This window comes from Tetrao urogallus (assembly GCF_951394365.1).
Source record: "Tetrao urogallus genome assembly, chromosome: 1".
NCBI lineage: Eukaryota > Metazoa > Chordata > Aves > Galliformes > Phasianidae > Tetrao > Tetrao urogallus.
Window position 1 is genome coordinate 135,398,660 of NC_136813.1, and position 16,532 is coordinate 135,415,191.

The following is a 16,532-nucleotide window of genomic DNA, read 5'->3' on the forward strand; positions in this document are numbered from 1 at the left end:
CACAGCTGCTTAAATAGCCAGTGACAAAAACAGCTTCAAAGAAGAATTTGACAAGGATTTGCTAAAAGTGTAAGTCTGCTTCTTGCTGGAGAGGCTTCTCTGCAGTGGGCCCCAAGAGGTGTAAATGCTGCAAATGCCACTCCTGAAGTCTGTGGAGGGGTAGCTGAAATTAAGAAAAGAATAGCTTGCACACATGATCCAAATTAGTCTGTTACACAGAAATCACAGGAACAGGTTGTTTTTCCAGCTAACTGAATAAGCATAGTTGGGAGACTTTTGAATTGGTGGGGAATTTGCTCAGGGACTGTGTTACTTTTGGACAACCAGGAAAGCAAAAAATACCGAAAAAAGAACCTGTTGGTACAGAAAAATAATGTTTGCCCTTTGGTTGTTATTTTGTCCTTTATCAGTATCTGTGCTTCTTAAAATTGCACTTTTCCCCCACTTTCATGGTGACAGACTATCTCATCTCTCAGCATTTCAGCATCTCTCAGCATTAAAGTTGGCCAGTATTTTATTTGATGTTGTTTGTCAGTACATCTTGAGTACAGTGGGATCTGTGTCACAGCGTTTCAACTGCTGTGTTTTGCGCTGTTATGTCTTAAAGTAGTGTTAAGTATTTGCTGTATAGGACAAATTATCTTCCCTGGATGAAGAATTTGTCAGAGGGAAAGGAAAAATATGAGTGAAATTTTAAAATAACTTAATAATGCTTTGTGTATTTATTTTTTTCCCTCTTTCTTCTTCTACTCTTAATACTGAGTACATTTTCGTAAGAACATTATCATCAGTACAATTCTTTGACCAAATTACTGACTGCAAATCTTGTAGCTAACGTTCCTTCCCTGTGAGGAATGTAATGCATTCTGTTACAGAATGAGATACTGTATGTAATATTTCTCTTGGATATAAGTCAATTTAGGGTGTATAATTACACTTGTATGAGCAGAATGATTTCTTCTGTCTTGCTAAATCTGGGAGGAGTGGTTGATGCACCAAAAGCTGCACTGCCATTCAGTGAGACCTGGATGGGCTGGAGAGTGTGGTGGAGAGCAACCTTAAGAAGTTCAGCTAGGGCAAGTGTAGAGTCCTATGCGTGAGAAAGAAGAAGCATCTGTGTTGGTACAGGTGAGGTGCTGACCTGCTGGAATGGAGCAGAGAAGGATCTGGGTGTCCTGGTGGGCAACGGGTTGACTGCGAGTCAACAGTGAGGCTGTATATGGAGTCTGCATCCAGTTCTTGGGTACTCAGTTTAAGAAAGACAGGGAAATTCTAGAGAGAGCCCAGAGGAGGACCACAAGGATGGCTGGGGTCCTGGAGCATCTCCCTCATGAGGAAAGGTGGAGAGCCCTGGGACTGTTCAGCCTGGAGAAGAGATGGCTTAGGGGAAATCTTAACAGTGCTGGGTGGGAGTCAAATGTATGGGGCCAGGTTCTTTTCAGAGGTGGGTGGTGACAGGACAAGGAGCCATGGGCACAAACTGGAACACAGGAAGTTCCATCTGTACGTAAGGGAAAACTTCCTTACTGTGAGGGTGACAGAGCACTGGAAAGGGCTGCCCAGAGAGACTGTGAAGTCTCCTTCTCTGGAGATATTTTAAACTTGCTTGGATGCTTTCCTTCATAACAAACTGTAGGGAATCTGATTTAGTGGAAGGGATGGATCACTTGATTTCCAAAGGTCTCTTCCAACCCCTATAATTCTGAGGTTCTGTGAATAAGTATTGCCTCTTGCTCTTGATGGTAGAATCATCTTAATCAAACGCATAGCTATGGACATCAACAAGCATGTGTACTTCTAACAAGTGGAGACAGAATTCTTTTTAGAGGGGATATCCCAGAGCTGTAGGTTCATCAAACACACAGGAAAGCAAAAAGAAGAAGCTGAAAGAGGAATTTCTAAAGTTTTTTTTTTGAAGCAGCTGCCTTGGAGGTAACAGAAGTGGCTGCAACGGAGTAAACTACTTTTGAAATGAATGTGAAGAGGGAATATTGGGGCTTTGTTGAAATGTTGTTGAACAAAATAAAAATCAGAGTTGTCATCTCAGTGCATAAATGCACAACAGTAACACTGTATCAGGAGATACAGAGAAATGAGTCAAAGCAGAAAAGGAGACAAATTAATTGCTACAGTCTACAAAGCAAGACATGCAAAGAAAGATAAATATATTTTAATGACTGTCAAAGCAATTTACCTCTGATTATACTGAACTTAGTAAAATGAAATGTGAAATGGATTAAAATTGGAGGCAAAAGGTATGGACTTAGCAGGTGCAAAGCAGGGAGAATGTGTTAGATGCTAAGTATTAATGCTAAGCGTGTCATGGATGTTAATGTAAAATATGTAAAATAGCCTGGAAAGGCAGAAAAATGATGTGGAACTCTAATCTGAGACATAAAATCCTGTGATTTATTCCTGACTTCTGAACAAACGTCGTCTCAAAGCACAGATGATAACGCATCAGGATTACAGGTCTAGCCTTCTCCTCATAAATAAGGACAGGCACATTCCTCCCTCTCACACAGATGCCACTGTGCCCAGATGCTGATGAATGTTGAAGAGAGAAAATGTACACTAACAATTAAAAATAATTCAGTCTGATTTAGAGGCTGGATTTCTTCTGGCCTTTTTAAAACTTTGGCTTTTCAGAGTGGAGCATGTGATCTTTAAATTCTGTTTGTCGCTGTTACCAGGCTTTTCAGCTCTTGTAGCTGTATCCAGCCTTGAAGCTGTGTAATTACACTGTAACTGCATCCGGCTTCTGCATACTTGGAACCTATGAGATTTGAGAGGCCTCCTATTGTGGGTGCTGCACAATGAGGTCTGTCCTGGGATTGCTGCGGGCATTTGTCCTGCTTTTAACCTTTCCCTTCTCACTTAGAAACTCTGCACCAATGAGATTTGACGGAGTTTCTCTGTGATTTCTTCAGGGACCTCACAACACTCAAAACAAAAACCAGTAGGTGATTTTCTAAAGACATCTTCAGTACATTTCTTCTATATATATGGGCTATGATAGATGTAGACTTGGACAAAACCTGAGTAGCTAGCAAGGCCAGGGAGGTGATTGTCCTTCTCTGTCTGCCCTTGTGAGGCCCTATCTGGAGTACTGCGTCCAGGTCTGTGGCTCCCAATACAAGAAGACAGGGAGCTGTTGGAGAGGGTCCAGAGGAGAGCCACAAAGATCATCAGGGGACTGGAGCACCTCTCCTATGAAGGCAGGCTGAGGGAGCTGGGCTTGTTCAGCCTGGAGAAAAGAAGGCTGCAGGGTGACCTCATTGCAGCTTTTCAGTACCTAAATGAAGCCTACAAACAGGAGGGTAATCAACTCTTTGAAGGGGTAGATAACTGCAGGACAAGGGGAAATGGTTTTAAGTTGAGGGAGGGGAGATTTAGGTTGGATGTCAGGGGGAAGTTCTTTACAGAGAGAGTGGTGAGGTGCTGGAACAGGCTGCCCAGAGAGGCTGTGGATGCCCCGTCCCTGGAGGTGTTCAAGGCCAGGTTGGATGGGGCCCTGGGCAGCCTGGTCTGGTATTAAATGGGGAGGTTGGTGGCCCTGCACGTGGAAGAGGGGTTGGGAATTCATGATCCTTGAGGTCCCTTCCAACTCAGGCCATTCTGTGGTTCTGAGTGCAGCTCCTCCTTCTGGTACTCACTGAATTCTGGAGGTAGAAGAGGAAGGGAAGGAGTACAGAGCTCCTTCTCTCTGCTGTTCTTCTGGATGAGGATCCTGATCCACTGATCTCTTTTCCTTCTGGGGACTGCCTATTATTGAAGCACAGTCTGTATGCAGGAGAAGGGTGACTTCTTATTCAAATAATGGTAGTCTTTATTCTTCCTCTGGTCTGAGCCACTCAATTGCTAATGCCTTTTCAATCTCCTAGGCTCTCTTCTCTGGTGGAAAGCAGTATTTTAAATTGAAAATCGATACTGAGCCTACGAGAGATTTTGAAAAAAGAGCTATAATGACTCAAATTTTATTATTGCTGAAGTTAATAATAGTATTTGAAGTCTCTCTTTTAATGTTTTGTCTGTATCAGGATTTATCAGCTTCTTACAGTGAATAATCAGACTATTTTTCTTTCGTGTGCTCATATACTGCAATTCACTGTCTTGGCTATGATGCTTCAGTTTCTTAGCTGAATATTAATATGCTCATTATTTGTGTTAACATCAGTTACTGAGTTAAGAAATGAAACTTACTAGCTAATTACATTCGTCTTCAGAACTGGGGATTTGAGAATTGAAACACAGACACCGATAGAGGAAAAATTATTTTTGTTAGAACTAGAAATCTTTTCAAGTTCTGTGCAATTGTACTGCTTGACCTTCTTCAGATACTCTTGTCACAATGCCCCAAATTTTAACATAGGCATGCTTTGCATTCCTTTTATTCAGTCTAACACTAACCCTGGTCATTAAGAAATTAATTTTTTCCATGAGAGTAAATTCGTTTTGCATTCTATCCATTATCTTATGGGCTAACAATACTACAATATTCAAGCAAGTATGCAGGATGACAGATACCTGAGGATGATTTTCCAAAGTTGGACATCCTTTATTTGCTCTTTGGATGCCTTTGACTTTCTAGCTCTTAAAAAAGCAGGCTTTGATCTCTCTGAAACAAAAACATAGAAATTCTCAGGTGAAAGTGGGATTTTAGGAGAGGTCTTACAAAACATGAGGTTTTGTGGTATGTGTACTAAAATGAGAACTACAATGCTCTGAAAATACTGCCTCCTATTTTATTCTGCTGACCCATGACATCAGAGGTGGATGTTGGTGGTATGGAAGTAGAGGTTGAACCTTCCCACCAATATTCTGTCACATGTTGTTGCTGTGTGACAGACTGCAGCAGGGGGATGGTCTGACCAAATAGTGACTGGCATGAAAGCGTGGATGAAGCAAAGGTGTGTTCATTCAGTTCCTGCATGCAGAAAAAAATGGTACTCACTGACATTCATCAGTGCTCGCTGAGTGTTCGTGGAGCACAGACAGTGGACGTCATGGAGCACAGTGAGGCAGTAGTGGTAAGTTTCAGCAGCATCAATAACAGGTCACCTCCACTGGTACAGATTTTTATGAATGCAGCATGCATGTTCTTTTTCATTGCTGGTGAAAATGCAGAGCTAATGGTGGTGACTATGTTGAAAAATAGTGCTTTGTAGCTAAGAATTTGCTTTATCAAATAGGGCTATTGTTCTCCTTGTAGCTGTTGTAGATTCCATGGAAATAAATAGGAGGCAGTACTTTCAGAGGGGCCTAGGCATTGTTAGAATGTAATTTGCTTGTGCATATGCTTAGCAGTAAAAAATTTCTGTCCCTATTAGAAAACAGTGGTTACTATTGCAGAAGTTTGACTTTCATGAAGTTCTCCTGGTAATCTGAACCAAGTGTTAACTCTGATTACATTGCACTCTCTGGAATAATGAATAATAATGCAGTAAACTGTTCTTTATAATTTGTTAATCTATATCTGATCCAGTGGACAAATATGGTCCCCAGGCTTCCAAGTGAAGGACGTGCTGATAACTGAGCAGGCTGCTCATACACTAGTTAGAGCCTGCCAAGCTAGGCTAGGGAGCAGAAGTTAATGGCTGTAGAATGCTGGAGTGGCTTTTGTGGTTAGGTTGAATGGTAGGGTGCAAGCAAAGTTAAAACACAACAGTCCCACTGGCTGGTTTTGCACTTAACCTATTTCTAAACTTCCTTATATACATACCCTGACCCTCACCAAGCAGAGTAGATCTTCAGAATAAGACTCCTGCCATGCAGTCAAAGGAAGGGAATTAAAAAATCCATCCTGTCTGCTGGATATAGCCAGTAAGAGTCAGTGTTGGCATGGCTGTCATCAGTACTCGACTTCCATGTTGGGAATTACCCTTTTCAATTTTTATCTTATTGTCTGTGTAAGGGCTTTACGGCTTGTGCACAGGATGTGCTAAAAGGCTTTTGCTGATAGGATTGAGAACAATATTAGAATTCAGCGCCCTAATAAGAAAGTTGAAGGAACTTATAACCAAATGAACTAGCTGTCAAAGGGTTTTGATATAGCTGAAATAACCAAGTCCCTGTTCAGCTTAAGTGTAGATAATTACTATTTCCTAGTTCGAACAGCTGTTCATTTTCAAGTCTGATCTCTGCTTTTCTTATGTGTCTCACTCTGTAGTTACGTACATTTGTATGAGCTTACAATCATTGGTTGTTTCCAGTAAATGCACTTGAGCTGCAGCAGAAATGTAGACTTATTTTAAAATCTGATTGTCAGCTATGCGTTGAAATTTGGTACATAATGAGAATCTTATCATTGCAAATATTGTGTACACTGCTTTTTAAATAGTACTCAGCAGTTGGGCTGGACTAGATACTTACTAAAACTATTTTTTCCCCTGTAACTTACAGAAAAAGTTGAGATATGAAGGTGATCGATCCTGAATGAAAGATTTCACCATGCATGTTTTATGATCTGCTGGCATTAGCGTTGGCATCATTTAGGAAACCAAATATTATTTCTAAGTGTCCCATATATCCCAAATTGTCAGATTTCTTTTTTTTTGAACAGTGATGACTAAAGACATTTTCCACACCTGCACAGCATTCGTGAGAAATAGCATGTGGCATTTCACAGCTGTGAGCTGGACCTCAATCCTCTGACATCACAAAGCTTTCACAGTCTTTTTAAGACTTATTTGATGCACATTATTCAGACTCTTATTTTGTAAAATCCATGGCATTCGCTATGGTTTTGTGAGAGCGTATTAACAGAAGCCATTCAAAAACAAAAGTGATTTTAAAGCTGACATGTAGGAAAAAATTGCCAGTGTCAGCAAGACGTTTGGTAATGCTACTGAACTGTGTGCATGGGGGACAGACAAAGGGCACAGCAGTTTAACTTAACTGTTCTCCAGGTAACGCATCTGGGAGTGATGTGCTAAATAGACAAATGTGCTCGAGGTACAGAATCCAAACCTTCGCTTGTAGAGGAATGAGTATACAGCACTGCAAATGCAAAATCAACTTATCCTGTTTATGCCTACTAACTGTTGTAAGTGCCACTTTCCTTTCACCTGGAGGTGTTATTCCATGTATATATGCTATAGTTCAGTAACAAATCTCAGAAATTTTCCTTTAGAGTAACGTTGTGGAAATAGTTTGCTGAAGGAACTTCAGCTTCACTCTGCTACCCTGGTGCAGAGTGCTGTTGTTCACACCACTGCTGGGTTTCAAAAAAAAAACCAAAAAAAAACCAAAACTAAAAACCATTTCCGACCCTTGGTCCCTGGGAAGGAGATTAGAGAACTGAGCAGAAGTAGGTGACTTTTGCTCTTTGAAGGCTGTGGGAGTGCCTATACTTAGTAGCTTTCCATCTTGCACAGTGCTCTGTTCAGATCTGTTTGCTAGTACAGAAGTATGTACAAGAAAAAAGGCATGTCTGTCCCTCTGCTTCCCATGCACTCAGTCTGAGGTAGTCCTTCATGTCACTGACATTTGAGCTGTGCACCTACATGCTACCCTGAATCTATCATTTGGCATGAAAATGGAGGAATTTCCTATTGTTTTCTCTTAAGAAATCAAAGTAGTTGTTTGCTGTCAAATATTAACTTCAGTTTCAGAAAGGAAAAATACTTTTTAAATATGAAAAGTGAGAATATCTCATGGTTGACAAGGATAGCATGCTTATTAAAGTTAGTGAAGTGTGAGTAAGGCTAGCAGAGCTGAAACTTGCAATACAAAGAGCTGAAGAATCTGTATTAAGGCTGGAAATTTTTTTTGTGCATGTGCAAGGGCAGGTTGTTTGAAGTTAAAATAGTCTTGTTTACAGTGGCAAAGGGCGTAGAAGCAGGATCAGCTTTCTGATAAGGCCTTTTTTTTTTTTTCCAGGTATGGTACATAGGGGGTAAGAGAAACAGGAGCACTTTAATAACTGAAAGGAGAGAGAACAGTGAGCTGAGTACACTGTGCTGAAGGAACGCTTTATGCAAAGAATTTTTTTCTATTATTTTTCGTGGTGTGTGGGCTTACACTGGAAGATCTTTCTGAGAGAAGGCAGGAGAATTCTGATAGCTGGTAAGCATGTTAAACTTCAAATGAAAACGTTTGAACAACTTTACAGCAGCTGCTAGCAAGCTGCGTGGAATAAAAAATAGAATAAAATCCAGCGCTTCTTAGAGGGACCACTGTTTTTAGCATAAACTCTTGTTTTCTTCAAGTAGGTAGAAAGGAATTAGATATAAAGGATATGAATTTTTCTACGATGCTTTATGAATTAATCTTTTATTTGTTTATTTTCCAAACAGCAGTGGGTCAGTGATTACCTATCTGGGAGATGAGGGCAATCGTTGCAAATATTACCTAAAAGTTCCCAGAAAATAAGGAACACCTTTAAAAAATTAAAGAAGAGAGTCGGGGACTAAAATCTACCATTAATAAAATAAAAACTTCTCTAAGAGAAAGGTGTCTAATGGTCAGTGTCTGCTGGCTCACAGTGCTCTCATCACATGGGCATCTTCAGTGAGCTGTCACACTGTTGTGCCAAGCAGAATGGCTTCCCCATGCATTTGCTCTGTCATGGTATTTTACCATATAGCAGTTTTTATAAGCAGCTTTTATTGTAATAATAAAATACTCCCTATGTATAAAATAGTGGGCCGTTGTAATCTTTAATGTGATTTGATGGACTGAACTTGATGTAGGCATTTGGATATGGTTGGATATGAATATCATTTCAGTTTAGGCATTTGGATATGATCAATACCTTCAAGTATTAAACCTTCATTTGTATAATGTTATTTTTTCAGAGATTAAGCCTGACTTTCTGTTGCTCATATTAACAAATAAAGGTCAGGATCAATGCCTCTTAGCCGCTGTTTTTTGTCTTTTGTTGGATATAACCATGTCTGCCATATGGAGTTTATGGACTAACAGGGAAAAGGACTACACAAACTGAGATTATTCTTCAGGATTACGTGTCCTCATGTCTTAAAGGTCCCTTCCAACCCAAACCATTCTATGAGTTTCTGTGTGTTTAAATAATGGTGCCTGCCTGCCCTGTTAACAAAGTGGCTGTTTTGCACGTGAGACCAAAGATATTGAACTGAGACAACAAAGCCACCAGTGTTTTATCATTGGCTTTGGAATACATTCTGTTGATGATAACATGAAAGACAGGCTGGTTTTATTTTAGATACCGTATTAATTTGAGTAGAAAATGTGCATATTTGTCTACTAGATGGAAACAGTGAATTTTGATATTGAAGATGATAGTTAATGCATATCTGGTATTGTAAGGTAACTCAATAGATTAAGGAAAGGTTTCTGGCAGTAAATTTTCCTATCCATTTTTATTCCTCCCCTCCGTTAAAATTCAGAAGGGACTTGCATTTACCGTTGTCACAGAAATCAAATCTAGAAATGTATCAAGAGCCTCAAATCTTTTATGAAGCTGAAGCTTTTGAAATAACCCTTTGCAAATGGTTACTGTAACGTTGCTTATAACAGTTTAGGGCAGTACACATGTCTCTCTCTGGCTGATTGTTCTGTAGGTGCATTGTCCAGCAACAGCTGTTGCCTTCCACAGTCTCAAGGAACCAGCATGTGATGCAGCATTTTTGCTGTGCTGGACCCTTTTCCACTGAGATTCTCCTTCTGTTCCTTTTTTTTTTTTTTTCCTTGCTCCAGTGATGTGTAGGATGAAAACAAGCTCTTTCTGTTATGAACAAATGGAATAAATACTGAAAATATAAAATGAAAATGCAGAATGGTCAACTGTTGTTTTATATGTATGTTTGATGAGATCCAGATACATTTGAGTACTCTGAACATAATCAAAGTATTCACTGCCAAGTGCTTAATTTAGCAGAAGACTACCATGTTGTTCTGGTGTTGTGGTTACAATGATTATGAATATAGTATAATGTATAAAACTTATGACAAGAATCTGATTTTTGAAATCTAAAGCTGAATTTTATTCAACTTCAGTTAAGTTAATTTTATTTATAACAAAGTTAATGTTACAGCACTATAACCTGAGAAGCTCCTTAAGAGATGGTAAGCTCTTTCTACATGGTAGGAGAGGCAGCCTGGTATCTGTGCTGGTGATATACAAAGTTCTTTTGACCATGTTGAGGAACACAGTGAGTTACAATGGAGCTTATGTCTCCAAATGCTGCCCTTACCCTATCTGTCTGTTACCAAAGAAAACTGTTTTGCATACTTCCCTGTATCTTCTTTTTGTGTGTGTTTGTTCCAGTGAAGTGCCTCACTGAGCATTGTTTTTAACCAAACACAACACAGAGAGACATGAGGAAGATCTTCACCTGAAGGGAACGTTCATACGTTGACCTTGTTTGAACTTCTTTGAAATGCTTTAGGGCTGGTTTACGGTCAGTAAACCAGATTCTTATTTCACAGAATCACAGAATGGTCTGAGTTGGAAGGGACCTCAAGGATCATGAATCTCCAACCCCTCTTCCACATGCAGGGCCACCAACCTCCACATTTGATACCAGACCAGGCTGCCCAGGGCCCCATCCAACCTGGCCTTGAACACCTCCAGGGACGGGGCATCCACAGCCTCTCTGGGCAGCCTGTTCCAGCAGCTCACCACTCTCTCTGTAAAGAACTTCCCCCTGATATCCAACTAAACTGACGTTTAGTTTAACTGTGAATCATTTGCAAATATTCTGTGCCTGCTAATGCTATGGTTCAGTAGAGGTGATCGTGTTGACTAAATTGGCCATGTGATAAGAAAAGGTGAGGGGTTTAATACTTAATCAGCTGGATGACGCCCGGTCTTTTTTATGTTCAAGGTGAAAGAAATATGGACAGTCAGAAAGTACATTTGCTCCCTGTGGAATTCATTTTTCTTTTTGAAAGGTCTCCTTTTCACAGATTAATTAACTGTGTAGATGCTAAAGATCCTATTCATACCATAAATTGCCCACATTTAGCTGTAGCTCAGCATGTTCATTTTCTATCTTAGTTCAAAGCCTAGAATGAAAATGCACCAACTTACCTGCATACGTCTTTCTTTGTGAGTTGCGAACTTGGAGCTAGAAAGCAATGGTTAAAAATTGGAATTTGAGCTTAGGCAGTCAGTGGAAGTGGATAAAAATGATTGCAGCTGGTGAAAGACCCTTACCCTTTAAGTGGCTGAAATTCCTTCTGCTGTAATCCCTGTACTGTTCTCTTCCTTTGGAGATTGCAGCTACTTATGCTGAATAGCGAAATAGTGGATGTCTTTACAAAAACAAAACAAAACAAAACAAAAAACCTAGTGCAAATGCATCCTTCTTGTTGTTTTCCCAGGTTTTAAGTCACTCAGTGCAGTCTCTGAAAGATTAGTGAATCCTTTTCATGAAATGCTGATGGTTGGCAGAATAAATTTGTCTCAGCTTCCTCCTTACTCCTGAGCAGCATGAAAATGAATGATACATGTTGATGGCTATATTTTTGAACGTAAGAAGCAGGCGTACCTGCTAAGCATGCTTGACTCTAAGTAGGAACAAACAGGCCAAACCAGTATGTTGTTTACTGAATCATGTCCAGTATTAGTTTAAAAAATAAAAGAAAGATCTAGTTGTTCAATTGTTACATGTGTCACTACACTAAAGCTACTTAAAAAGCATGCATCATCTATGCCAATATCTTGTTGCCCACCTGAAAACATTGACCTGACTGCTGAAGTTAATCCTAGTTCTACTCAATCATCACACTGAGTGATCAGCCATAGCCCTCAGCATGGTGACTGTAATTCTGAAGATGCCCTGGAGTTCTCAGAGATAAATGGTGTCACACAGTACTGCGTGCTGGGGGATATTGCTGGGCTGATGATTTCAGATAACTGAAGTCTTCTTTTCGTCCTCAGACAAACAGATGCAATTGCAGACTGGCTGACTGCTGTGAAATTCCAGGGATATTAATTGAGAGTTGTGTTTTCAAATGAAATGGAAAAACTGTATATTTTAGGTTGCATTAAAATAAAAGCATCAATATTTTAACAGGAATTTATTCATGTTTTAAGCTTAAAAACAAACTACAAACACATCGTTGTAGGCATTTAGGATCTTGACCAGATAGTGGGTCTATTTTAAACACTCAAAATCTATGTTGACAGCATAATTTCTGAATTGTTATTTTATTCAAAAATAATTACCTGCTCTGTATAGCAGGCAATGCAATTTTGAAAGGATTAAGACTATTTATAGCTTATTTATTCAAAATGGTAAACTTCCCTTTCAGTGTTTTTATTCATGTATTTACTTTTCATCTCAGAAGCAGATCATAAGCCTTCAGAAGTTTTGCAGATTTGTCCTTTGAGAAAATATGTTTGACCTATTTGTGGTTGTTTTATGACAGGTACTGTTTGCTTAGAAGACAATTCTGGAGGTAAAAGAAACCTGGAAGGGTCGTTATCCCTCCCTCTTCATTCAAAAAAACCCAGAAGAATGTTACTGTGTTTTATTTACCTGATATCTCTGTTATTAGACAAATGGTCATTGAAAATAAACCACTTCCACAGAGCATGGTGGACAAGATTAAATATGTATATAAATATATATTTTTTCTCAGAGTATTTTCACACCGTAGGCTGTAAATTAGAGAAACCAGAACTACCTGAATAGTTGTTCCATTTAGGCTGCTCTTGCTTATTTTGAGAAATCTTTAGCAGCATTGTGCTGAAAAGCCATCCAAAAAGATTGGCCTTGTGTGCAATGGGAACAAAATATCTCAGCTGCAGGGTTTCTCCAAAACTTTTTGATACAATCTCACTACTCCAATACTTGTGAAACTGAGAAGTAGTAACTGGAAGTTGTGATAAGTCTGCCTGTCTCCTATGGAAATGACTTCCTCCTTCAGCCAAACAAGCAGAGTAAGATAAAGCATATTTGCAGTGTGTATTTGCAGTAGAGATGTGTTGTTTTACAGATAAACTGTCAGAGATCAGCTGTCTTTATAATAAAAGACTTTTTAAAATAAAGTCATCTGATGGTCCTCAGATGTAGGTTACACGAGAACTCTGTTTTTGATGTCAGTTGGCGTTTTCCTATAGAAACAATAGGCAAAACTCAGTAGGCAAATCACTCTTTAAGTGCTGACTAATAATACATTATTTGGTAGATACAATAGCAAGCTTTCCATTCATCCAGACAGAGTTTAATGACCACTTATGAGTCCACTTTCTGGAGTATGTGTTGGTATATGTTAGACAGGCAGCAGTGGGAAAGGGGAAGCGTTCTGATCTTTTGCTAAGCATTGGCATCTTCTTATATGTCTGTAGATCAGAGCAAATCAGTATGAGAGGATGCATCATAAGGTAGGAATAAAGCTCTCACTTTTCAGTTGTTTTATGAATATGCTGTTTTTTCAAAAGTACAAAAGGTTTTTGTGAACAAAACCTCTCCCTCTTATTTTGGTCTTGAGAGCTACAAAAGGAAGTGAAACATGGGAGCCCTTCAGCATTAGGCTGTACAGCTTGCTTTCGTGTGTATATTGAGGATGTGCACAGGAAGCAAGCTTGATATAGAAAGAGCTGTGTTTAGAGCCAAGCAGAAGGAGTGAATCCATATTTTCTTAAATGCTCTTAGGTATCTTCTCGGGTAAGTTAATATATTACTGTGATTATGTTAAAAAATGTTTCACAATAATATGAGTATAGTATAGGTGCCATTGTTTTCCATGGAGCTTCTTTTCTTAAGGCAGATATTTAACACAGTGAATATTTAAGTGGAAAGTAGTTGTGGATTTGTCTATTATGGAATGTTAAGGGGCAAAAAGGAAAAAAAAAAATTGTTTAAACTATTCTATTCTGCCAGCAATGCTATTCAGAATTAAAATGTCTTTTTAATTCCTGAGTGTAGTTTGTTAGAGTTGAGTATCTATATATAGTTATGCATAAGGAAAGCAGAAGTATTGCTCAGTGCGATTAATTAGAGATTTGAGGGCAGGGCAGAAATTATTCAGTTCTGTAGCCAGGATTTTCTGAACAAATTTAATAGTTAAATAGCCTGGTTTTCTGAGGAAATGAGTTCGAGCTCTTCTGAAAACCAGTTCACTAATTTACAAGGCTAAATACTGCATTGGTATTTTCTAACTTTAGGCATACAAACGAACAGATTCAGATGCATAATTTGAAAGATTAGCATCAGTAAGTATGTTCCTAAGTATTGTGGCTATTTCTGGAAATCTGACAAATAGACAGTGTCTATTTAAAATAAAATAAAAATGATTGCTTGCCCATTAATGGAGTGTTAAATTTGCCAGTAAGAGTAAAACCTAAATAGGGTAAATGGCATCTGCAGACTGCTGAGGTTTGTAGTCTGGTGGAAATGTGATTTCTGGAATGCAGTAATTAGATGGGGTAGTCAATACTTGTTAATGAAGCCTGTGCTTGTGATCCATCTTTAAAGGGAGAGAAAAGCAATACTGCCCTTCCTGTGGAGCCCTTATTGACCTGCAGCAGCAGCTGCTGTCCGCTCATGCAGCTCTCCCACAGAATGAGTAGCACGCTTCCCTTAAGAATAAATAGTCTGTCTTCCAAAAGTGATGGAAGTGTTTCAAGAAAACAGAATGAAATGCTGCTCATAGAGGATAAATGAAATATGGGGTGTTTGGCAGACAAATTGTAGACACTCTTCTCTGCGTGTTTTAAAAAATACCCTCTGAAAGACAGACTGGTGCTGCTTAATTCCACTCACTGTATGGGATGCCTACGCAATAGCCAGACGTGTTACTGAACTTGAATGAGCATTTTGTCCACTCTTTTATTTGTGCTTTTCCCATGAACTGTTTTTTGGAATTTTTTTTTTTTTTTTTCCTGGGATGCCAACTTGTAGGAGGTGATCCGAATAGCGGGCTTATGGCAGCAACCTCTTCTTTATTGTAGCTGTCAAAGCAAGTTTGCCGGGATCAAAGATAGTGGAATGGTTTCCCCTAGAACTGAGTCTTTGCATAGTGTTTCTTTGATGGCTATTCTAAATCTGGCTTAAGATGTGGAATATGTCACTGAGGTCTTTGTCATCCCATTTATTTCTGCAGCTACAGGGGAAAGTACCAAGGCTTGGGAGCTGTTTGTTTTCCCATGATAGAGGAAAGCTATTTTTTATTTTGGAGTAAAATAAATTAAATTGTTAACTTTTGGAAATTCCTTTATAAAACATTGTAATCAGTTTTATTCAGGATTACTGCCCTGCCACGAGCAAGAAAGCTAGTCAAAGCAACAAATTCTGTTTCTTCAATTTATCATGCTTGTTATGCTTAATAGCATGATTTGGTAGTGTTCAAGACTGTTCTTAGAAACTTGTATAGCAGCCTATAAATATCAGTAGCTTGTTACACAGTTCAGTGCTCCCAGAGCATTTACATCTAAAGGAAGATGTCCCTTGCCTTTGCTGATCCTTGGGCTCACATTTTTCTCAATGCCTCTTCCAAGCTCACCATTGATATAGATGGATTCAGTTTTTGTTATCCTTTAACAAAGCTTCAGATATTTAAAGTATTTTCTTTCTTAATTAATGCTGAGAACAACAACTGTTATTTTAATGAAACAAAGACTCCTTGAGAGTGAGTTTTGTCAGGACTGACCCAACTTCGTATTTGCAAGACATCATGGTGACAGACAGCTGATGCTAATGCTGATCTTTAGACTGTCAGCTTAATCTTACAGGCATATAAGATTTCTTTGTATTTGTGTTTACAAGATACCAACATAAGCTTTAGCTGGTTGAGCTGCTAGCATGTTGAAATAAGTTCCAGGCTATTTATCAAATGCTTTGTTTGTGGTTGGTTTGTGTTCTGATGTTTGCAGACCTTTACTTCTGTCCAAAAGTTAGTTAAGTGAGATACTTACTGATCTTTATGTAGAGGCAACTCCCAATAAGCCTTGTGTGCTCATAGGTAAAGTTTATGAATTCGGCTAGGTTGGAACCATAGGAGAGGCAGTGTCTTTTGCACTGATATATGAGTGGGAGAGAAGAAGAAGTAGGAAGCCAAGCTTTTGAGTCTGCCGAATCACTGGGAGAGTCTAAACCAAAGTTGAAAGCTGCAGTTTAGACTTATTTTTTCCCTTCTGTCTGGTAAATCTTCTTGCAGCACTAAACTTGAACTACAGCTGAGGCTTTATTGGTTAAATGTAATGTCAAAGTGCAAGTTTATACGATTAAGGAATGAGCTATATTGAGTCTGTTTGTACTGTCTGATAGATGAAAGGCCTTATTTAAATTTAGATGCTTCCTCTGTGTTGCCTTTATGGAACCATAAAGTTCTTCTTAGATGGGGCTCTGTGTGCTTTGAAGTAAAGAAGGAAGAAAGCAATGCTTTAAACAAGGCATTTGTGGTGTTGTAGAAATTCTGGGAACACAGTGGAAAGAACTGATGTTCTGAGTAGAAAATACAATTTTCAAGGGAAAATATTTGCTTAGAAGAAAGTACATTAAAATTAAGTTGCTGATTTCAGTTCTGTAAGTTTCACAGAAGCCAGGCGTAGGGGGAGGAGAAGGAGTTCAGTTTTGTCTTTGCAAATTCAAAGAACAAAG

At 39.0% G+C, this 16,532-nt stretch overlaps 1 protein-coding gene across 1 annotated transcript in view; it reads left to right on the forward strand.

Annotated features, from left to right (window-relative positions):
• Window positions 1-7,976: 7,976 nt before the first annotated feature.
• FGD4 (FYVE, RhoGEF and PH domain containing 4) overlaps window positions 7,977-16,532 on the forward strand; it is a gene marked incomplete at both ends in the record, with an annotated part of 95,366 nt that continues 86,810 nt past the window's right edge. The window contains one exon of the mRNA XM_079535048.1: window positions 7,977-8,067. Coding sequence (XP_079391174.1) covers window positions 7,977-8,067 — 91 coding nt within the window. The remainder of the gene's footprint in view (window positions 8,068-16,532) is intronic.